The sequence below is a fragment of the Sesamum indicum genome, linkage group LG6 (genome assembly GCF_026168435.1).
Source record: "Sesamum indicum cultivar Baizhima isolate 11 linkage group LG6, ASM2616843v1, whole genome shotgun sequence".
Classification (NCBI taxonomy): domain Eukaryota; kingdom Viridiplantae; phylum Streptophyta; class Magnoliopsida; order Lamiales; family Pedaliaceae; genus Sesamum; species Sesamum indicum.
In genome coordinates, this window is record NC_142662.1 from 1936371 (window position 1) to 1958279 (window position 21909).

Genomic DNA, 21909 nt, shown 5'->3' on the forward strand with positions numbered 1-21909 from the left:
AAGAAAAAAAAAGAGAGTACGATTATTCTCTTTCTACTATAATATTTATTTTTTAATATTTGCAAAATTTTATTTATTTGAGCGTTGAAGGGTGGTTATTACAAAAAAAAACTCCCGACACAATCATTTTTTCCCCGATAACATTCGATAATTACTACAATAGAAAATCAATAAACAATTATAGAAAATAAACTAATAATATTCACATTTGTGAAAAATTCACATCCTCTTGATCGTATGGGCTTCAATTTTACCAGTGGAGCAACATTGGCCAAACACCACCAATTTGTTTTAATAAATCAACTAAACTCCAAAAGATCATTTTAATTAATTAAAACATTAGTCACGCAAATTGAGGTTACAATTACATGGTGTGTGGGTGTGTGGGGGTGTGGGGGTGTGATTGTTTAAGCCTAAAGTACAACCCCAAATTTTCCTCAACCAAGTTAAGCTGTAAAGCAACCTACTCCACTTGTTACTTTACACTGCGTATAAAAAAATTGATTTCGCGTATTTAATTTCGCCGACACTCGTTAAAAGCAGAGAATGGGGATAACATTATTAGGTATTACTTACTCCAATTCTCAATTCTTGGCGCTCATTTCAGATTTGATTATAAGCTACTCCAAATCCGAATTGTCGAAACCCAATTTAGATAATTACAAGCTCCATTGGTTGGGCTGCGGGGAGAGATAAGTCCGGATTTGACCGAATTTTATTCTACCGAGACATGGGAATCAGTTTGTCCAATCAAATCGGAATAATTTGCTGTCCGCCATATGATCACTATATCCTGATCAAGAATAATCATATTCCACCTCTAATTTGACTCAAATTGGAAGCAATTAACAGCGCAGGTGATTAGTTGTCTTTTGCGTCAAGTGGTAGTCGGGGTGATTTGTAATGTATGTTTAGTACATTGTATGATGAGTCGAGGGGTCTAAATTAGTTCACGAAATTGATATTTTACGATTTTAAAATTATGGGTTCAAACTTTATCAATATATAAAATATTAATTTATTTTAATAATAGATGTCATTATTTTAATAATAGTTATTGATTGGATATAATTATCTGATATTAATAATTAGGATATAATTATTTATAATTCTCAGTAGCTGGTATATATAGATATTTCATATTGACAATTGTAATCGATTAATTTAAAAAAAAAATAAAAATTCATCGCTTTCTCTTCAAAAAAAGTACATCGTATGGTGAGGATTGAAATTACTGGATTGGTTTGTAAGAATAAGGTATTTTTTAGTGAATATATGAGAATGTTATCCATAACGAGTAAGAGTACACCTTGAATCTCTCAATGGTAAAGTCTGTACAAATAGATTATTGTCAAAACCATATTAAGAAGGGTACGATTATAGCTCGCCCATACTTAAGTGGGGTAGGTAGTAAGAAATAAGTGTATAAAGGTCGCAAGATGTTAGAATAACAAAAGTTGTACCTGCTGCATTGAGGATGACTATGATACGATTCAATGTGAATCATATACAATAAAATGATCGAAAGGTTACGATGGGCCCATACATATTAAAGTTTCTGGTGCATCTGGATCAGGTCGTAAGAGACTCTAAATTAATAACAGATGCATAGATTATTTGAGAATCATCGATATATTGGAAATAGATCTAGGAACGAACTTTATAAGATTACCTCCACATCAAGTCTAAATCTAACTTAATTGAAAAGGTAAATTACAATAAGTTTTCCTGAAATTTGGTGTAATTACGAATAACTTTTGTTGTTTGAGAAATTAACAATACCTTTCTGATGTTTGAAATTATGTAATCCTCTAGGACGAGGGCTGAAATCGAACTTTGCCCTTATTGTAATTTTCTAAAAAAAATTCAAAAATTATGAAAAATGTCCACTTAGTCCATAATTTTTTCAGAAAATTAAAAAAAAAAAAGAGTACGTTATAATACATATTTCACAAGGAGATTTTTGTCAATTCACTATAAAAAATAGATAAAAATTTAATGGAGATCAACAGATTAAATTAATTGATGGGCAGTTGTTAAAATAAAAAAAATATTAATAATCTTTTAAATAATAAGATAATAGTTATAATTATATTAAATTTTAGAAGAAATTATATAACTAACCCTAATTGAAATCGAGGGAAAATTATTGGTGGGATAAGTGTGTGTGGGGTCCGACAGGAGTCAGAAATTTTGAGAAAAGAAGAAAAATTAATTATTTAATTGGAAAAAGAGCAGAAGACTAAACTTTTCTTTTTTTCTTTGGTTGTGCACATGATGATATGTTTAGTTTAAGGAAATTGAGAAATGAGAAGCCAAAAAAGGCATTGGAGCTTACACTTCATAATCATACCTTTATCCCTTTTATGTTAGATCTTGCTTTCTCTCATCACGTGAATCCTATATTACCATTTTTAATGACACACATACACATACATATACATATACATAATTTCATCTCCAAAAAACTTTAATTCTCCCTCTAAAAAGGCAAAAGATCCTGCAAGACCAAAGATCCGCGTCCTTCTGATCATATCTGAATCGAGACTTGAAACCACAGTCGTTTAATGAATATGTACTTAAGAGCCCAGAATGATAATACGTAAATCCATACCCATACGACTACAAACATTTTGCCTTGTAAATATATTCAATCATCTCATTTATTGATACATCAGTTATTACATTCACACTAGTTTTATAAGCTTCCTTTTTGATCTCTCTTACTGACTTAAATATTTTAAGGGTCTTTGTTGGGCAATCAAGCGAATCTAACGAGTTTCTTTTTTCTCAGGTCCCAAAACACCCGATCCAGACCGTAAGGTGGGCGGCCTTGACCTCCTACTCGAATCTGCACTCTTTCAATAAAAATAAATTGGAAAGAGTTTCTTGATTTGCAATTTTTATTTTTTAAACTGTTTAATTTAAGTTGATTTAAACCAAAAACTATAAGCAGGTTTTACTAACTATGGTATTATTTTTTGAAAAGTAATCATGAAAATAAGTGGTTTCACGTGAACAGAGGTTGATTGTGGGATGAAATCAGAGGGTTTGAGGTTAATTAACTTTTAGTAATAGGTAAGAAAGGAGGAATCTGTAAAAGGGTAGAGCACTTTTAGGCATATACAGCAAAGTTTTCAGAATAAAGAGTATAGTTTTTTATGTAGTAAATTTGTATGTATTATAGGCTAAGCAACCTAAATATAAACAATGGGCCGAAAGTAATTAAGGTAGGGAGAAAAAGATTACATTAAACAAGTGTAAAAACATTCCTGTTTCATACCTACTGATCGCTCTATTCTGCTGTCTTGATTAAGGTTTTAGCTAATCTCAAGGTATAAATTACCACAAGAAGAGGGTCTGGCGTATAATAATTAGGGTTAAATACATTTATTATTTTTCAATGATTTTGAAATAGTTTTTAAAGCATAAATGTATCGAAAAGAGTCTGTCTTGATAATGGTCAAATTACAGAAAACTTAACGTTGAGTTTTTGCAGAAATTATGTATATGTCAGGTACGCATCAATTCTAAAAAGGTGAGTCAGCATGATATGTTACCACATGTCAGTTATTGTAGGAAAATGTTCAAAATGATGAAGAGAATCTATTGTCTATTGAAGAGTGTCAAGAAAAAAGAAAAAAGTGATTTTACTTATAAAGTATAATAATAATAATAATGACAATAAAAGAACGAGTTTATTCAAAACGATTTAACAAAAGAGAAAAAATAGTCCCTGGCAAAGGAATCAATGTGAGGGTTTTTTTTTCAAGAACCCTAAATCCCCAAATTCATTTCCACAAAATCAAGATATCTCTCCCAAGTTTCCCAATAAGTGTGAAGAAAAAACTCAATCATCACTCAATTTTGATTTTTTGGCTCCAAAAATCGGATGAGACCTTCAACAATCTACAATCATTTTTCACAAATTTCAGGTTTGAGGAATCTCAACAAATTACATCCATTTGATTTTTAAAATTAAATTTCACAAGTTAAAATAACATAAAATATTAGGATAAAAAGCAATATACTTATTTTTCAATTTGCGTAACCTGCCAATTTCCTTGCGGGATTAATTGCGGTCCAATAATAACAGTTGCAAATTAACATCACAAACCATATAAACTTCTCTAAATTTTCTTCAGTAATTACATTTGCATCTTCTTTATTTTTATCTCCTTTAGGCATTTTACAAGCTTTTATATAATAACTTTTACTAAGGTGGAGGAACCTAATCTATAATTATTCCTTAATTTTTCTATAATACTGGTCTAGGTTGTGTAAAACTTTTTGTAACTAATTTTGCTTTAAAATAATTTGAATGATTTTCTTGTTTTATTTTAAAAATCCATTTGCAATCAACAACAGAACAATTACTAGGTTTTGGAACAATAGCCCGAGTTTTATTAGCATGCGAGAATTTCCTTTCTTCATTGATAGCTTCCATCCAATGTTTTGAATTAGCATATTTAAAACTTCTTCATAAGAACTAGGTTCAGAATTTTCAGTATTTAGCAAAGAGAGATCAGCTAAAACTCTTTAAATCTAGAGGAGCCTTTGTTCTCTTTTTTTCCCGTCTCTAGCTAGCTGATAACTTTGTAAGCAATTTTTAGGGTCATAATTTTCTATATTCTCATAAAAAAATATTAGTTTCTTGTTGATTTTCTTCCTTAATTTCTTCCCCTTGTTGGTTAATTTCTGAAGGGAATTGAAACAGATGGATATTAAAACTGTTTTTTTGCATGGTGACTTAGATGAACATATTTATATGAGACAACCTAGTGGTTTTATTGATAAGCAAAAACCTGATTATGTTTGTTTGCTGAAAAAATCATTGTATGGACTAAGACAATCGCCTAGGCAATGGAACAAAAAATTTGACTTGTTCATGCATTCTTTAAATTTTAAAAGAAGTGCCTATGATCATTGTTTGTATCTTTTAAATATGATCATTCTGTTCCTGTGTTTCTTTTTACTATGTGTCAATGACATGTTAATTGCTAGCCTTAGTTTAAAATTGATTAAAGAATTGCAAAATAACTTGAGCAGAAAATTTGAAATGAAAGATTGGGTGATGCCACGAAAATATTAGGAATATCTATGGATAGAAACAGAAGTAATTTATCAATTTTTCTGAATAAAAAATCTTATATTGAAACAGTGTTGAAAAAGTTTTCTATGTCTGATTCAAAACCCTCCTTTGTTCTACGTTGCTGTTAGTTGCCTTTAGTAGATATATGTCTAATGTTGGGCTACCTCATTGGGATGCTCTTAAATGATTACTAGGTATTTAAATAGTTCTACGTATACAGGCATACAACCTTTTAAATGTGTTTATGGTGCTAAACTAATTGGATATGTGGATTTCAATTATGCAAATGATAAAGATAGTAGAAAATCAACTACAACATATGTGTTTACTTTGTGTGGTGCTTGCATAAGTTAGAAATCACAAGTCCAGAACAATGTTGCCTTGTCTACAACTGAAGTTGAATATATAGCAACTATTGAAGCTTTTAAAGAAACAATTCGATTAGAATGACTATTAAGAGAAATTAGTTTTCTAAAAGAAAAATCACAGTATTTTCTAGCAGTCAATTTAGAATTCAACTCTGTAAAAATCTTATTTTTCATGATAAAACTAAACACATTGATGTTAGGTATCATTTTATTAGAGACATAGTTAGAAAGAAAATCATTAAGTTAGAAAAGATTGATTCTGAATCTAATACAACAAATATAGGAACTAAGTGTTTACCAATAGAGAAACTTAAAACTTTCTTGAACTTAGTATAATAAAATTTCTTTAGAATTCCTTGCACTTTCTAACCCATATATAAAAGTGTCTCTATTTATTTTGCAGGAACTATCTTGGTCCTCCCTGGCGAATGACGATGACGAAACCAGATCCGGATCTGGACTTGGTCCTACTTTAGGGTCCATGGTCTAAGGTGGAGAATTTAAAAATATGGCCCATGTTCCATTGTGATCCAGCCCAAATCCACCACTCCCTCTTACTCTGATGGCTCAGCTCACTTCACCAACTTGGCCCATTTTTTGGGGGCTCAACCCACTTCAACCACTCGGTCCACTCACCCGACCCGACTCCTCTTTTATTTAAACCTCATTCTTCTGTAGGTGAAAATCCTAACCTTATTTTCTTTGTCTCCTCGTCTCTTTCACTTCTTCTCTCTCTTACTCTCTCTCTCCTCGGTTTTCTTCCTCCGCTGTTCTTTTCTCTCTCGGAAAGCAGTATCTTCCCCCTATATATATCTCTGGTGGTTTTCTATTAATGCTAACAACTAGAAAACTTCTATCTTTTTCTCTCTTCCGATTAAATGTTCTTCGTGAACAAATTGCTTAGTAGAAATCTGAGTGGTCCTCTGTGGAGTTAGCCTTGGTGCATGGTTTGTTTGGATTTAGCAATCGTGAGAGATTGCCGCCTTGGTAGTTTTGGGCTTTCCTCTACCGGATCTGGCCCTTGAGCTAAATACTTTTATCTATTCTAATTTCCTTTCTATTGCTTCTTTTAGGTCTGTAATTATTCATTAATTTTCCTATAACATTGGTTTGTATAAGAGTTTTCTGAACCCACGATCTCTGTAGTAATTTATTAGAATTTTACATTTTGGGGTCACTATTGGTAGATCGTTCCAACAATTTAAATAAATTGACCAATCAATTAATAAATATATACTACTTATTGTATCTGATTGAACTCGACCAGATTTAATTTGAATGAAAAAATTCTACATTGACTATGAATGGCGACTGCAACTTCAAAAGTTTATAAATTCTTTAGTAAATAATTAATGATGGAGGAAGGAAAACACTCACAAGAGCAAAACGGATTTTTCACAAGCAAGTAAAATTGAAGAAAAACTATATTATATAGATTCGATCGTAAAATTAATTATCGAAATACCCAGTAATAGAATAGTTAATAACCATGCATTGGAGGGTAGTATTGTATTTTCACCCTAGACATAACAATTAATGCTTTTCATAGTATAGATACCCCTACCCCGTAAATGAAAAAGGAAAAAAGTAAGTTGAAAGAGAAAACCATCGTAAGATCAAAAGGACTACTATGCAAATGTGATCGATACTCAAAACCTCTAAAATTTTTTATAATTTTTTATTTAGCAAAATATCACTTTTGGTTCTACTAGATAGGGCCCTTCTCACTTGCAGTCTCACGTTTTACGTGTTCAACACCTTTAGTCTCAAAACTCTATTTTTTTAACAGAAATGGTCCTATTCCGTTAACAACTAACTTGTCAAGTATCGTTGGTCAACTGACAACTAGCGAAAAAAACAAAGGCAAAATATCACTTTTGGTCCCACTAGATAGGGCCCTTCTCACTTGTAGTCCCACACTTTACGTATTCAACACCTTTAGTCCAGAAATTCTATTTTTTTTTAATAGAAATAGTCTTGTTCTGTTAACAACTAAAGGAAATGACATGTGAGTTGTCACGTGCCGTTAGTCAATTGGCAGCTGGCGAAAAAAATAAAGACCAGGCTTGTGTTCAGTTTTTGGAGGAAAAAAAGGCGCCAAAAAAATATTTTTTACTATTTATATATGTAAATAACCCACAAACACCACACAACATTTTCATCTTTTTTTCATCACTTAATCTTGAGAGCAATAGGCCAAAAGATGTCACAAACATCTCAAAATACTTCAAATATTGAATGCTATTGTAATAGTGAATTATGTGTAAAAGAATGTTCTTATATATTATTAGATGACCTTTTAGTAATGGTGGATTATGTGTAAAAGGACTAATAAATATGCCTTTTTGTAAGTAATTATAGTTTGTGTTGTGTTTAAATGTGTAAGCATAAATCCTGAAAGCAATAAAAACGAAAACTAAAATTGCACACCAGCAGTTGTAGTATCATTGTCTGCTCCAGCACCTTAAATAACCAGTGGTTGTTCACTATAGCAGTGGCTATATATCTCCAATTGGAAATAAAGTTCGTTATCGATGTATTAGAATGGTTTCTATACTAGTAAGGATTTTGGAGAGCAAATCATCATTAATTCTAGACTACTAATAGTAGTAAATTTAGTAAGAGATAATTATAATGAAAAAGTAGTGTTTCTGGATTTATTATGGCTGAATTCAGTATAGTCCTTTTTCACAAAAAGAAAATAAAATCAAGTTACGTCAATAGAACTTTATTATCGCAAATATAACAAAATATAGGACACATCACGCAAACAAGAGCTAGCATGCAAGATTATAAGAACTGATTCTTTACCAGCTAATCTATGTTGGCTAGATTATAAGAACTAATTGATACAACATTCTATCTTGTAGCACTATCCAAGACTATAAACATAGAAAGCATATCTGCATATCTAGTTATAAGTTAGTTTATGTATTTATTCATCCAGCTGCAACACCTAATAAGAAAAGATGAGATATTTGGACTAAAGGTATTGAACACGTAAAACGTGGGACTGCAAGTGAGAAGGGCCCTATCTAGTGGGACCAAAAGTGATATTTTGCATCTATTTTTTTCTCTAGCTGCCAGCTGACAGTCACGTGCCGTTTTCGTTAGTTGTTAAAAGGAACAGGACTATTTCTGTTAAAAAAAAAAGGATTTTTGGACTAAAGGTGTTGAACACATAAAGCGTGAGACTGCAAATGAAAAGGACCCTATCTAATGAGAGCAAAAGTAATATTTTACCTTTTTATTCTATTACAATTTCATATCTTAAATCATAGTATATTGTGACTTCATTTATCTACCAATATATTATATCTCATATTTTTAAATAAAAAATTATTTCTTCCTAAATAGGGGAAGAAAAACAGAAACTAGATTGATGTTAGAGAAATTGTTGTGGGGAGTCCAAGCAAACCCATATTTATGTGAAAGTAGTGAGGAATTAAGGGAGGGGAAAATATGTTTTGGCATTCGTTTTCTTTGCTTTCATTTTCAACTTGTGTTTGAGATAGGCCAAAATATATATTAATATTTATCCTCATCTAGAAATATCATACTTTGGTGTTTTTCTCTCTTTGATATAAATACATACATATATTTACACACACATATTATAAATATATATAAGAGATATGATTTGATAATAAATAGTAGTTTTTATCTACCAAACACAACATTAAACATACAAAAATTATATACACGCACAGACACACACACACATATATATATATATATAAGAAACATAATTTAATAATAAACAGTAATTTTTGTCTTCCGAAACACAAAATTAAACATACAATATTTATTTTAAATTATTTCTAAAAATAAACCCAAATATACACATTATATTCAACACATACCCATTCAGTTTTATTTTTTATTTTTTTCTTTTTTTGCAAACCACAACAAAGTATTAAAAAAATTAATTTGAACACTATGATTAGTGTTGGGAGAATGTGTAGTAGTAGATAGAGATGGGGTGGGAAAGGTGTGATGATATAGTACAAGTGAGGCGGTGGTTTAACGGTCCTCTTAGGTTTGAGCAATAGTACTAATGGCTACTGTCAGTACGCTTAACAAGGTAAGAATAGGAATAGGATATATATGCCACATGAAAATGCGACTTTTGAAGTGGGGAGTGTGGTTCACTGTATCTATGCATATACATTATACAGCACTACTGCTTCCACTATGCTTGGGAGTCGTAATTTATGCTGCCAAAAGCAGCGGCAGAATTCTCATTCATTCATTCATGCATCCCCCTTCATTCACTCAACACCTACACCTTCTTTCATACTTTGATTTATAAGATTCATAATTCCTGAGTTTGAGTTTTACGAATACAATCGTTGTTTTGTTTTTGTAATAATAGTTTGTTTCTTGATTTATGTTGTTTTAACGTATTCATTAATTTCATTATTAATGTGTGGAATCAGTTTTTTAATTAGAATATATTGAATGTGTTTGTCATAATCGTATTTGGTAGCTTATTCGAGAACAACTGAGTCATATAGGATGTGTTGGGAATACTAAGGCAGATCGAAAAATAGATGGGGTTCGGGTTGAGGTCGGAAATGTTGGGGTCGCATGCAGCGACCTGACTGAGGAGGTTGCTGTTAGAAATGCTAAGGCTGATCATAAATGGGATGCTGGCTGAGGTCATATGAAGCGATCTGATTGAGCAGATCGAAGATCAGCCTCTTAGATGCTCGCCTAACTAAAAAGATCGCGAAACATAGGAGGTCGCTACATAATTTTGTTTTACAATTTTGTATTATATCTTCACATGTAAAATCACCTGTTGATGACGTGTACAATTCTGTTAGTTAGTTCAGTCAGTTAGGGATTCTGTTCATCATCTTTTATTTAAGCCCAGCAACTGTACATTTTTTTTGGCTTAATGCAGAAATACAATGCCATTTTCCAGATATGATGTTTATCATTTCTTCTTGTTCATTTCTTAACAGGGTGAATAACAATTTATCCTCATGTAATATTGAAAATAAGCACATTACCCCATTATGAAAAAAATATAACAATTTACCTCCTATGCTTTTTAAAATGAAGCAATTTATCTCCCCGTAATTGTTCTATTTTAAAAAATATAAGGCAATAAATCACTATTTTTTTTTCATAAATGAGCAATCTGTGATATCACAGGGGGTTGTTTGCAATTTTTTCGGGTCGTGTATATATATATATATATATATATATACTTGTGAATATATCAAATAAATGTGAATTTTGAGGAAAGAAAAGAAGAGAAAATACTAATAATAATAGTAATAGTAATATAACGGCAAGTTGCAATAAAAAGGTGTCAGATTTCGATAAAACTGATGAAGTGTTTGGTTAATGCTGCAGTGGGTGAGTCTTACGGCAAAACGTACAAGTTTTGGGGTTAGGTGGAGTTTGTTTAATTCAGCCCATCTGTCGGGACAAAATGGGTTTTAAATTCTTGTTTCTGTGGTCTTAAACTCAGTTTAATTATTAGATTATATGATCATTACATTTACAGACCCATGTTGTTGTCACACACATTTGCAGCAGAGTTCACAATTGTTTACTCACTGATGCTACGTATGCTGTTAATTAACGTTAATCCTCAAACCGGTAATAATATTTTAATTGCTCCAATATATATTTCAATGCTCCTCCAATTCAGCTCCCCAACATTTTACCCTTTTCTTTCTATTTTTTTTTTTGGACTAAAGAAATAATATTAGTAATTTTATGGGCTGTAGCCCATTCGTAATCCATACTTGGTAGTGGCCCATCTGGGTATTTGGTAACCTTGGAAGAAAAAGGAAAAAATTATTTTATTTTTTTTCCTTAAAGATTGTCATAATAAATGAATATAAAAACTTAAATATTGACCACGATTTATTAATCTGTATATTGATTATAAAATAAATATATTATATTTATCATATAATTAATGTCCGAGCTGTGTTGCTTCAGCTTTGAATTCAAAAATCCCTCAAAATTTTGGTGGTGTTTGCTTTCGAGTTGATTTCGGTATTACAATTCCTTCAAAGCATTATAGTGGAGAAACTAAGTGAAGCAGTAAAATAAATAGTCACAGCCAATGCTTCATGACTTGACAATCATCTTTTGTTTTATTAGGGGTTAAAAATTGATAATGACATCATTAATCCACATCCCTATTCATGAATTTTCCTACAACATTGTCCGTTAATGTTAAACCGCACAGTAAACAACCCGTTAAAAGATTATTTCCTATTTAATGCATACATTAATCACAATTGTATCTAATGCTCATTAATCCAACATAGGTTAGTAAACACATCTGATGGGATCTATGGGGATACTTTTGATTTATACACAAATCATATTAAAATATAATATATTTATTATGTAATCAATTTAAATTTATTTAAATTCGATTTGAATTAAAGTTTTTATTCAAATTTTGAACTGTGCGTTAATTGATATCAATATATTCCAATATATCCGTATATGGAGCTCCAAAAGCGAAAGCTAGATCTCTTATATTTATGGGTTTTTTTTCGGTAAATATAAATTTTATTAAACTACAAGAAGTACACAACACAGTACAGTACAATTATGAATCATTGTCTAGCTTCACCCTCAACAGGCCAAGGAATCTACCATAAGCGATAAAGACCACATGAGCTAACAGAGAATGGTAAATCAGCACTAATAATTCGTTGTTGCACATCATTTATAATAATAACAGAAAGAGTATGTGCATCGCAATGCACGTTCTCAAACCGACGATAATTTCATTCCATCCAAATGTGATAGACTAGAAAAGCAATTAATGCTTTGTAGGCCGCTTTAACAACATTGTTACCTCTCCATCGCGACGAAGCCCAAACTTCTAACTCAATTGTTTAAAATAATTAATTCACCTATCACATAACATTACAAATTCAAATATTTTATGTTGACTTGAATTTTCTATTCTAAATTTTGTCGTAGCTTTTATTCAATTTAACATATAACACATTATTGTGTATAAAATATTTTAGTAAATATAATACATAATATTATTTTTATATACGTAACTTGTATATATATATTAATTGGAGTAAAAGATGCAGAAGATTGGAAATAAAAAATTCAATCGAATTTTATTTTTTAATTCTAACCTGAAAATATAAAGACCCTATCTTAATTAAATCTCATGCAGCATGATAGTATCTGTACTCTAAACTTGTACCAATTATCCCTATAGCAAATCAATAATTATTAATTAACTTGCTTCTAGTTATCACGCTTCTCCCCATCTCCATACAGTGCATACGCCTCCTCTCCATGCACAGACTCATCGCCCTTCTCAATGATTACATCGCGGAGCCTCAATGGCACCACCAGTTTTATCAAGAAACAAATCAAACTTGTGATCAAGATGTTCCAACAGACCACAAACATGACACCGAGTAGCTGAACGCCTAGCTGTCGCACCCCATCCCTCGCATGGCCGCTCTTCAAGCCGTAAAAGAAGCTGATGTAGTGCTGCCAATCGTCCACCAGGTAGAAGAGGCGGGCTAGCTTTGGCTCTGCCAGCAGCACGGTGAGGATGCTGCCCAAGATTCCGGCCACCGTGTGCGTGTGAAGAACACCTAGTGTGCCGTCAACCTTTTTCAGGATCGCCAGTTTCTTTTGGAGGATCATCATTGTGTACCATGGAATGCTCCCTGAAAGCAGGCCCATTATCATTGCCGCCCATCCTTGCACCACTCCTGTAAAAATACAGATGTTGTATACGTGAAGTGGAATTGTACAATTGCTGATTTCTATGATTGATGAGTTTAAGTGAAATTTCTTGCCGCTGGGGTGATACAGACTAAGCCCGTGATGATGCCCTGTGTGACTCCAGACACGGTCGGTTTCTTTAAGAAGATAATGTCAAGATTGAGCCATGTGATCAAGCTTACGGCCGCGCATATATGCGTGTTCAGGATGGCCAACAAGGAGTTCAAACAGCTGAAAACGGCGCACCGCCGTTGAATCCTATCCAGCCCATCCACAGTAGTTTTTCTGCCGTCATTAGAGTTAAACAGGAAATGAAAATAAAAATAGCTATAATGCATGGATATCCATCTTGAAAATAGTATTTTTGTGATGCTAGTAATTTGTACGGTACATGTAGGTTATCTCTCAAATGAATGGACGGAATTATTCGTCACATTCAGTGCACTTGTTCCACATCGGGAAAACAAGGATAAAGCTCAGTAGAGGATGGATCACAAATGCCAAAGAATCATACTCTAGGTCTATGCAGGTATTCCTTGTGCCTGTTAATCATATGCTAGTATGAATCAAAGTTACTATCTTGGATCATCTTTAATGCCATTGCGCTCTCATTTCTTGCACAATGCTTTGAATATATTCACTAGGAATTCTTGGATAAGAAATACAAGTTATTCCCACAACTTGAATTCATTTTCTCATACTGCTTTGACGAAGTTTGACAACCCTTTTTTCATATCATCGATATCTTTGTCAAGCAAACACATACGCACAAGAAAATATATTTTTCTCCTTTGTGGCAGTATTTAAATATGCTAGACTCTTGGTAGTATTTAAATTTATAGTGCGATTTTTTAGAGAAACCGATGTTGCTCTAACATGTATTTGGATGAGAAACCGATGTTCTTCTTGGGGTTTCTTGGTTCCATCCATATAACACTTCATGACATAGTTAAATATGTTGAATAGTATCCGAGAAATGGTATTTGACAAAATAATATTTGTTTCCAGCTATGTGGATACAGAGAAGGCGGCAACTCTGCAGCTAAGTCACTGTTTTGGCAGGCTCGAAAAGGACAGTCTTCTGTGTTTGTTTTTTAATACGAGCGGGAATGAAACGGAGCCCTTACTCTTGCCAGGAAGTATGCCTCTGATTGCAATATAAATTTTCGATTTTGCTCCTTATTTAACATTACCATATGTATTTTTGTACTTGTAAGAAGATAAATGTACTATATATATGGAATGATGTTAACATTCATTATGTTTTTTCCGTTATAAATACAAATTATTACATAAGGAATATTAAATGGGGACTAAAATTAAAAATTCATGTAATTGTTTTTTTGTTGAAGTCAGCATTTTTCACCTAAACCCTAATGAAAGGGGATTAGGTGTAAACAGAGAATTTTCAAAAGGATATAAGTGTAATTTTATATTTTTAAAATGGATGTAAATATAATTAACCCTATAAATTAAGTTCGGAGACGTCGAAAACTATCCAATTGGATTTCCTATTGTAACTCCAATGGCATCTTTTATTCTGTATATATATAATACTATGTGTATAAAAATTATGTCTTCAATTTTATTTAAGAGAAAATTTTATATAAGTAACTTATATATATACATAAAATAAAATAGATGATACAACAAAAATTACAATAGAAAATCTAATCTAAAAAATTACTATACATGAGTAAAATATAAGTCCCACTACTCTATTAAGTATTAATCGCATATGGAACATGTTACGGAAAGAAGCACCATACACAAAAAATCCTTGAAAACAAAAGCTCGAGAGAGAAAAGAAAAAAAGACAGTCAAATCTTGTTTGGTTTGATATTAAAAGGTTGTATTGGTGGGGAATAATTCTGATTCCTTATTTGATTTCTCCAGAACGCGTGCTCATTAATATATATATACTCCGCATCCTCTACAATTTTCCAAAAATGTAGATCTAATACTATTGACCCTACTTATATAATCAAATCGCTATCTCGATTAAAATAAGTTTTTATTAATTTATTATTAAAAATATGACTATCTCTTTCTAAAATATAAAATTACACTTTTCTTTTCAATGAAACTTTGAAATTACACTTACAATCCCTCCGAAATTCACTGTTTACACGTGATTATTTTTTGTTAGGATTCGAATGAAAAATGCTAATGTTAGTAAAAAACAAAGGGGGATAATTATAATCCCCTCCCTTGAGGTTTGGTATATTTACACATAGATCCCTTATGGTCTAAAAATTACATTTAGTACCCTTAAAATTTGCTTCCAACTAACAATAAGTATCCATACTAGTCAAAATTTACCGAATTTACTGATATTAATAGAAAAAACCTAAAAAAAATTTATATTTACCCACGATTGACTTATTACTGACTTATTACAGGTCAAACAATATTTTTCAGACTAAACTACCCTTGTAACGATGAAAATATATCTCCTTACATGTATAAAAAGATTCAATATTTTTTATAAATATCAGCGAATTCAGTGAATTTTAACCAACATGAAAATTTATTTATTAGACAAAAATAGAGATGTAAATGAGTCGAGCTTGACCTCACGAGCTCAGGAAGCCTTCTGTTCAACTGGTTGAACTCGAGTTCGAGCGCACACTGCTTTAATTATCGTAAATTTAAAAAACACATCTATTTAACAATTTAAGTTAATTTATTGGTAATCAACTACCATTTACAAAAACAAACAAGTCTTACCAAATTTATAAAATCACGAAAACATAAAAGTATAGAAAATATATATACATCAAATTATTGAAATACTTGCACATAATTTTGAATAGTTATTAATATTAAAAAAAATAAACATAAGTTATTTTTTAAAAGTTGTTGATCTTATTATTTACAAAAAAAAAAAAATTAAGAGACAAATTTATTAAACCAAAGTACAAAATAGTGATTGATGTCATTATATATAAAGTAAAATAACAATAAAAATAATTAAAATTGTTCAACACCAACAATAAAAATAATAATAAGAATCACCAAACTTTGACACAAATTTATAAGTAATAAAATATATTGCGTAATGCATACTATGTATCTTGATATAAATATAAAATTCATACATAGATATAAAAATCCAGAAGTTAATTGTTAGGACTTGTCAATTTAAAAAAACATAAGAGATTACAGATAGATATTAAAATATAACATAAAATTTATATGTGTCATATTAAATAATTATTTTTAAAAAATATTAGAATTTATTAAATTGTTGATTAAGCATGTTTTTGTATAAAGATCAAATGTATAAATAAAAGTACCATATTATTATCTAAAATAAAATGTATGAATTTATTAATAATTATAATATATGATTAATTTTGAGCATAAAATTGATAAAGTATTGAATATGCAATTAAACATATAAAAATTTTAAAAATAAAAATATAGAATAAAAAATTAAATAAATAGAAAAAGTATGAACAAAAGACATTGAGCTCGAGTATAGCTGAACACCGAGCTTCGCGATTCGGCTCGACTAATTTGCCACTCCTAGTCGAAACAAACTTCATGGGTGCTAAATGTAATTTCTCAAACCTCAGGACCTACGTGTAATGCACCAAATTCAGGGGTGGAGAGTGTAATTATTCCTAAAAATTGCATAAATTTTTAATTTTACCCCTCATTTAATATTTTTATGTTTGTAGTTATGAAATAAAAAACTGTAATATGTTAACCATACTATATATATATATATATATATTACATTTATCCCTTTATAAGTACTAAAATATACATGAGAATGTTAAATGAAATGCAAAATAAAAAAATTATGTATTTTTTTTTTGTTTATTTCAGCCTTTTTATCCAAACCTTAACGAGAATGAGTCAGGTGTAAATCGAAAATTTTCGAAACGGGTGTTTGTGTAATTTCAAAACTTTTTAGAAAAAAAAGTGTAATTTAGCATTTTTAGAAAATGTATGAGTGTAATTAACCCTATAAAATAAGTGGAAAAAAGTGTTGTTATTTTTCAACGCATGCTTTAAAACTGTTTAAATTAAATTAATTTAAGTAAAAAATTATAAATAACTCTTCATAATTTCTGCTGCGTATTGGCAAAACTATATATATTATATTATTTTTTCACACATTTCAACTTTAACTTTTTTCTTTAATTCTTTAACTTTTTTTAAACAAACTCTACATTTCTACTACTACTCAACTTACAATATTTTCTTCACAAATTATTCTTATAATAAAAATAAATAATTATTTCGAACATCCCTATAGTATTTTTTTTTCTAAATTAATCACTATTTTATAATTTATTAAATATATGCTTAACTTTGACCAACTCAACATTTTCCAACTTCCCTTAATTGCAAGACCCAGAAAAACACTATAATTCATATCATACTTAAATACTTTATTGGGAACGCAACTACACAAGTCATTGTCAATATGACTTTTCGAAAAGGATATATCCCCCGCCCCTTATACCAATTATATTTTGATAATGTCATCTCAATCATTATTAATTATTTGGTGGAGTTAAATATAATTACTTGAGATTGTAAATAATTTGAATAGAGACTATCACCTTATTACTGGTTTGAATCATTATCCAACTTTAAAAATTGTATTTGAATTGCATTTTATTATTAATTCAATCCATCTTGATGAGTTTTAATTGAATAAGATAAGAGTCGAGCTCGAATAATTTGATATTTTTAACTCTATTTTATTATTTTGGCACTAATTGAATCGAATTCGAAAATTTATCGAACAGAAACTTTGTTCATATTTGATTTGTTAAACAAATCGAGTTTAAACGAGTCTTATCGATCGATTTTAATAATTTGATTCATTTTTCATCCCGACACGTTCATGCGAATTGATTTCACGTGTTTGGATTTTGATTTTTGACGACATTAAGTCAGCTATAAAAACTCTGATAGACACACATAGAACATACACAATTTGTGGCCACGAGTTTCTATGTGGTCACTCTATTTTACCATTTATCTAACAAAAAGGGGCAAAAAAGAAAAAAGATAATAAAAATAATGTCATTTCCCATTCAATTCAAACGTTGATTTTGGACCCAATATTCCTGAGAAGCTTCAGTCTTGACTGTTGAACATATTCTTCTTCCCTCGGCCCATTTGACTTTCCACTCCCCCTTTTATAATTCTTTGTCTTAACCCCCAAACCAAACACTTCATCATTAAAATTCCACACACTTCTCTCTCCCTTTACTCGGACAAACTGACAACATTACTACCTCCAAAACAAATGGCTGATGCTTTGACACAAGAGCAGATTGCTGAGTTCCGGGAGGCCTTTTGCGTCATTGATAAAGACTCCGACGGTAAGGACTCTACTGTTTGGTTTCATTTCTGGGCTGTCCAAATTTTCGTTTTACGTTTTCATAAAACACAGAGTTCAGTATGTGTCTTGTCAGTCAGCCCGTTTCTGTATATATTTTATGAAGGTGTGATTACGGTGGAGGAATTGGCGTCGGTGATTCAGTCTTTGAACGAACATCCGACCAAGGAAGAAATTCGAGAAATGATGCACGAGGTTGATGCTGATGGAGATGGTACTGTGGATTTTGAAGAGTTTTTAAGTATTATGGCAAGAAAGATGAAGGTAATAAATAAATGAATGAATGAATATTTTTTCATTCAAATTTTTCGAATTTTCATGTTTAAATGGATTGATTTGATGTGTAGGAAAATGTGGCGGAGGAGCTGAAAGAAGCTTTCAAAGTATTCGATCGGGACCAAGACGGGTTCATATCGGCCATTGAGGTGAACAACCTATCTCAACATGTACCTCTTTTTTGACTTTTTATTACAACATTATTTAAGGATAATTATGTTTTCATCCTTTGACTTATGATATATTTGTACAAATATTTTTTTATTTTTTTTATACTTTAATAGAGACGTCGATATTATTTACATAAGTTATCTCTATTTTTTAAATAATTACACATCAATCCCAAAAATGTCAACATTATTACATAAACTATCCCTGTTTTTTAGCTACAAGGAATATTTTTGTAATCACGCAAAAGATAAGAATACTTTGTATAAATAGAAAAAAGGGGCCGGGTGGAAAATACTATTCCTATTATTAATGTTTTTTATTTAATAATATCGAGATGTCATAAACATGTTGTCTTAATCAATATAGTGTGTGTTTCTTCTTCAAATCAAGTTTATTTAAAGTATTGTTTTTCGGGTTAGCAACAATTTTAACCCCTATGTTAATTAAAAAAAAAAGTACAAATAAAGTACAATTTATTCTCTGTGATACTAAAAATAATACAGTTTATCTCTTTTCGAGCACTTTTTTTCCTTTACTTTTTTATTAATACAGGCGGGAAATTGTATTTAATCCGTTTTCTTTCTTGGTTTTAATTTTTTGGGATGAACGTGCAGTTGAGAAATGTGATGATGAATCTGGGAGAAAGATTGAGTGACGAAGAAGCTGAACAAATGATCAGAGAAGCTGATTTAGATGGAGATGGGGTAGTGAGCTACGAGGAATTCGTGAGGATGATGATGGCTTCGTCCTGTTAATATTGTCGGCTGTTTTTTCCTCGATGTATTACGAGTTTGTTATTACAAGGACTTGTAGAAATTTAGATGGGTTGCTAGTCAAAATAACCTTAGGAAAAAACTTGAAATGAGGATTGACAAAAACTATGTAATATATGTACTCAGTAGAGTAAATTGAACAATAATAGGATACAAAAAATACACATTAGATTTGATCTATTTAGAATATAGTTCGTCTCCGAAATTTATTCTTTAATGATAGATGTTTATCAAATATTTAAGGAAGGATGAATTTAAATTTGTACATTATTACATTGAAAATGATTAAGAATTTACATCCACCACAAAAAGTATAATTTTCCGCTACGATTAGTTATTATAGTCAAAAAGAAGAAAATAATGAAAAATACAAATCAACCACGGCTTCGCGACTGCCCTTGGCCTTTGTTTTTGCAAGTGTAGCCAAAACATTAGCAATAGTAAAAAACCATGCAAAAGTTTTGGTTATGGCTAAAAATCATGGCGAATATTGATTAGTCGTAGTAAAAATTTAAGATTTTGCTTTGATTTTATTTAACCATGATTAATAGTATTAATTTATCATGATTTTTAGGATAATTACACTCACCGGACGTGGTATAAACCTTCCATTAGTTTTTTTAACGGAGGAGGGGTTTCTCACAAGATTTTACAAAACATGGGAGGTTTTTTGCTTTTTTTTTTTAAAAAAAAAGACATGGGTTTTCAACCATTTTTGGAAAATATGGGGGAAATATGCAATTTAGCCATAAAATTATATAACTTTTGGATAGAAGCCTGAAAATGTCCAATTTGCACTTGTAATATTTTCTTTTCTAAAAAAATATTGAAAATTTATAAAAAAACAATGATTATGTGAATTTTTTTTCTTGACTTTCTAGTTCATAAAAATAAGATGATTAATTATACTTAGACCCCTTCTAAAAATATAAAATTATACTATTTTTTTAAAAAAAATTAAAACTACACTTACACCCCTCTAAAAATTCTCCATTTATACCTGATCGCCTTCCGTTAGGATTTAGATAGAAAATATTGACTCCAACAACAATATATATATATAATTTTTATTTTTATCCCTCATTTAATATTCTCCCTATAATATTTATATCAAATGACTATTATTTGGAAGTAATGTTTAAAATTATACTCTTTTAATTTCTATATAATTATATTTACTCCCTTATAAACATAAAACACATTACAACGAAATGTTGGATGGGGGATAAAATTACAAATTTATGTATTTTATTACTAATATTAATATTTTTCTTCCAATATCCTAATAGAAGGGGTTAGTTGTAAATGGTAAATTCAAAAGGAGTGTAAGCGTAATTGTGATTTTTTTTAGAAAATAAAGTATAATTTCGTATTTTTATTGGAGATTTAAGTATAATTAACCCTAAATAATTCATGGTCCATAAAGACATTTAAATTAATTCATCATAAAAAAAGAATAATTACACTCCCATTTCATGAAGTTTGATATAATTACTCATAGACTCCCTAAGATTTGAAAAATTACATTTAGTACCCATGAAGTTTGCTTTTGTCTATACAAATAAGTTCATTGGTTAGTAAAAATTCAGTGAATTTGCTAATAATAACAAAACAACAAGATAAAATTTTATATTTACATTCGATTGACTTACAGGTCAAATAATTTTTTTTATGACCAAATTATTCCATACATCTTCAGATATTAATGCATGTAAGGACGTATATTTTCACAGTTATAATGATAGTTTAGTAAAAAAAAAAATATTTGACATAGAATATATCAGTAATAAGTCAATTAATGGTAAACATCAAGTTTTATTTTTTTATTTATTTTTGTTAATATCAGCAAATTCAGTGAATCTTTTACTAACGGATGGACTTATTTATTAGATAAAAACATATTTCAAGGGTATTAGATATAATTTTTCAAATCACATAGAATCTAGGCTAAATTCCTTTTTACCCCTCTGATTTGAAAATAGGCAAAAGACCTCCTCATATTTTGTTAATCTCTGCAAAAAAAATAAAAATAAAAATAGAGTTACGCAATTAGGAATTGACGGAGGTTGCATTGCATGCTCGAGTGGTGCAATTTGAAGACTGTTTTGACGTCTT

General features: G+C 30.4%; 1 protein-coding gene and 1 pseudogene across 2 annotated transcripts; one reads left to right on the forward strand and one right to left on the reverse strand.

Moving 5' to 3' along the window:
* Positions 1 to 12714: 12714 nt before the first annotated feature.
* Positions 12715 to 13164, reverse strand: LOC148787631 (ammonium transporter 2 member 5 pseudogene; annotated as a pseudogene).
* Positions 13165 to 18393: 5229 nt separating this feature from the next.
* Positions 18394 to 19981, forward strand: LOC105165316 (uncharacterized). 2 transcript variants are annotated; one of them, XM_011084289.3, is made up of 4 exons: positions 18398 to 18557; positions 18681 to 18838; positions 18922 to 18999; positions 19636 to 19981. In XM_011084289.3, exons 1-4 carry the CDS (start codon positions 18482 to 18484, stop codon positions 19774 to 19776), a joined length of 453 nt encoding a protein of 150 aa, XP_011082591.1. In that variant the 5' UTR covers positions 18398 to 18481; the 3' UTR covers positions 19777 to 19981. The 2 variants fall into 2 exon arrangements, with proteins under 2 accessions (XP_020550600.1, XP_011082591.1); XM_020694941.2 differs by having other exon boundaries at positions 18394 to 18838.
* The last annotated feature ends 1928 nt before the right edge of the window (positions 19982 to 21909 follow it).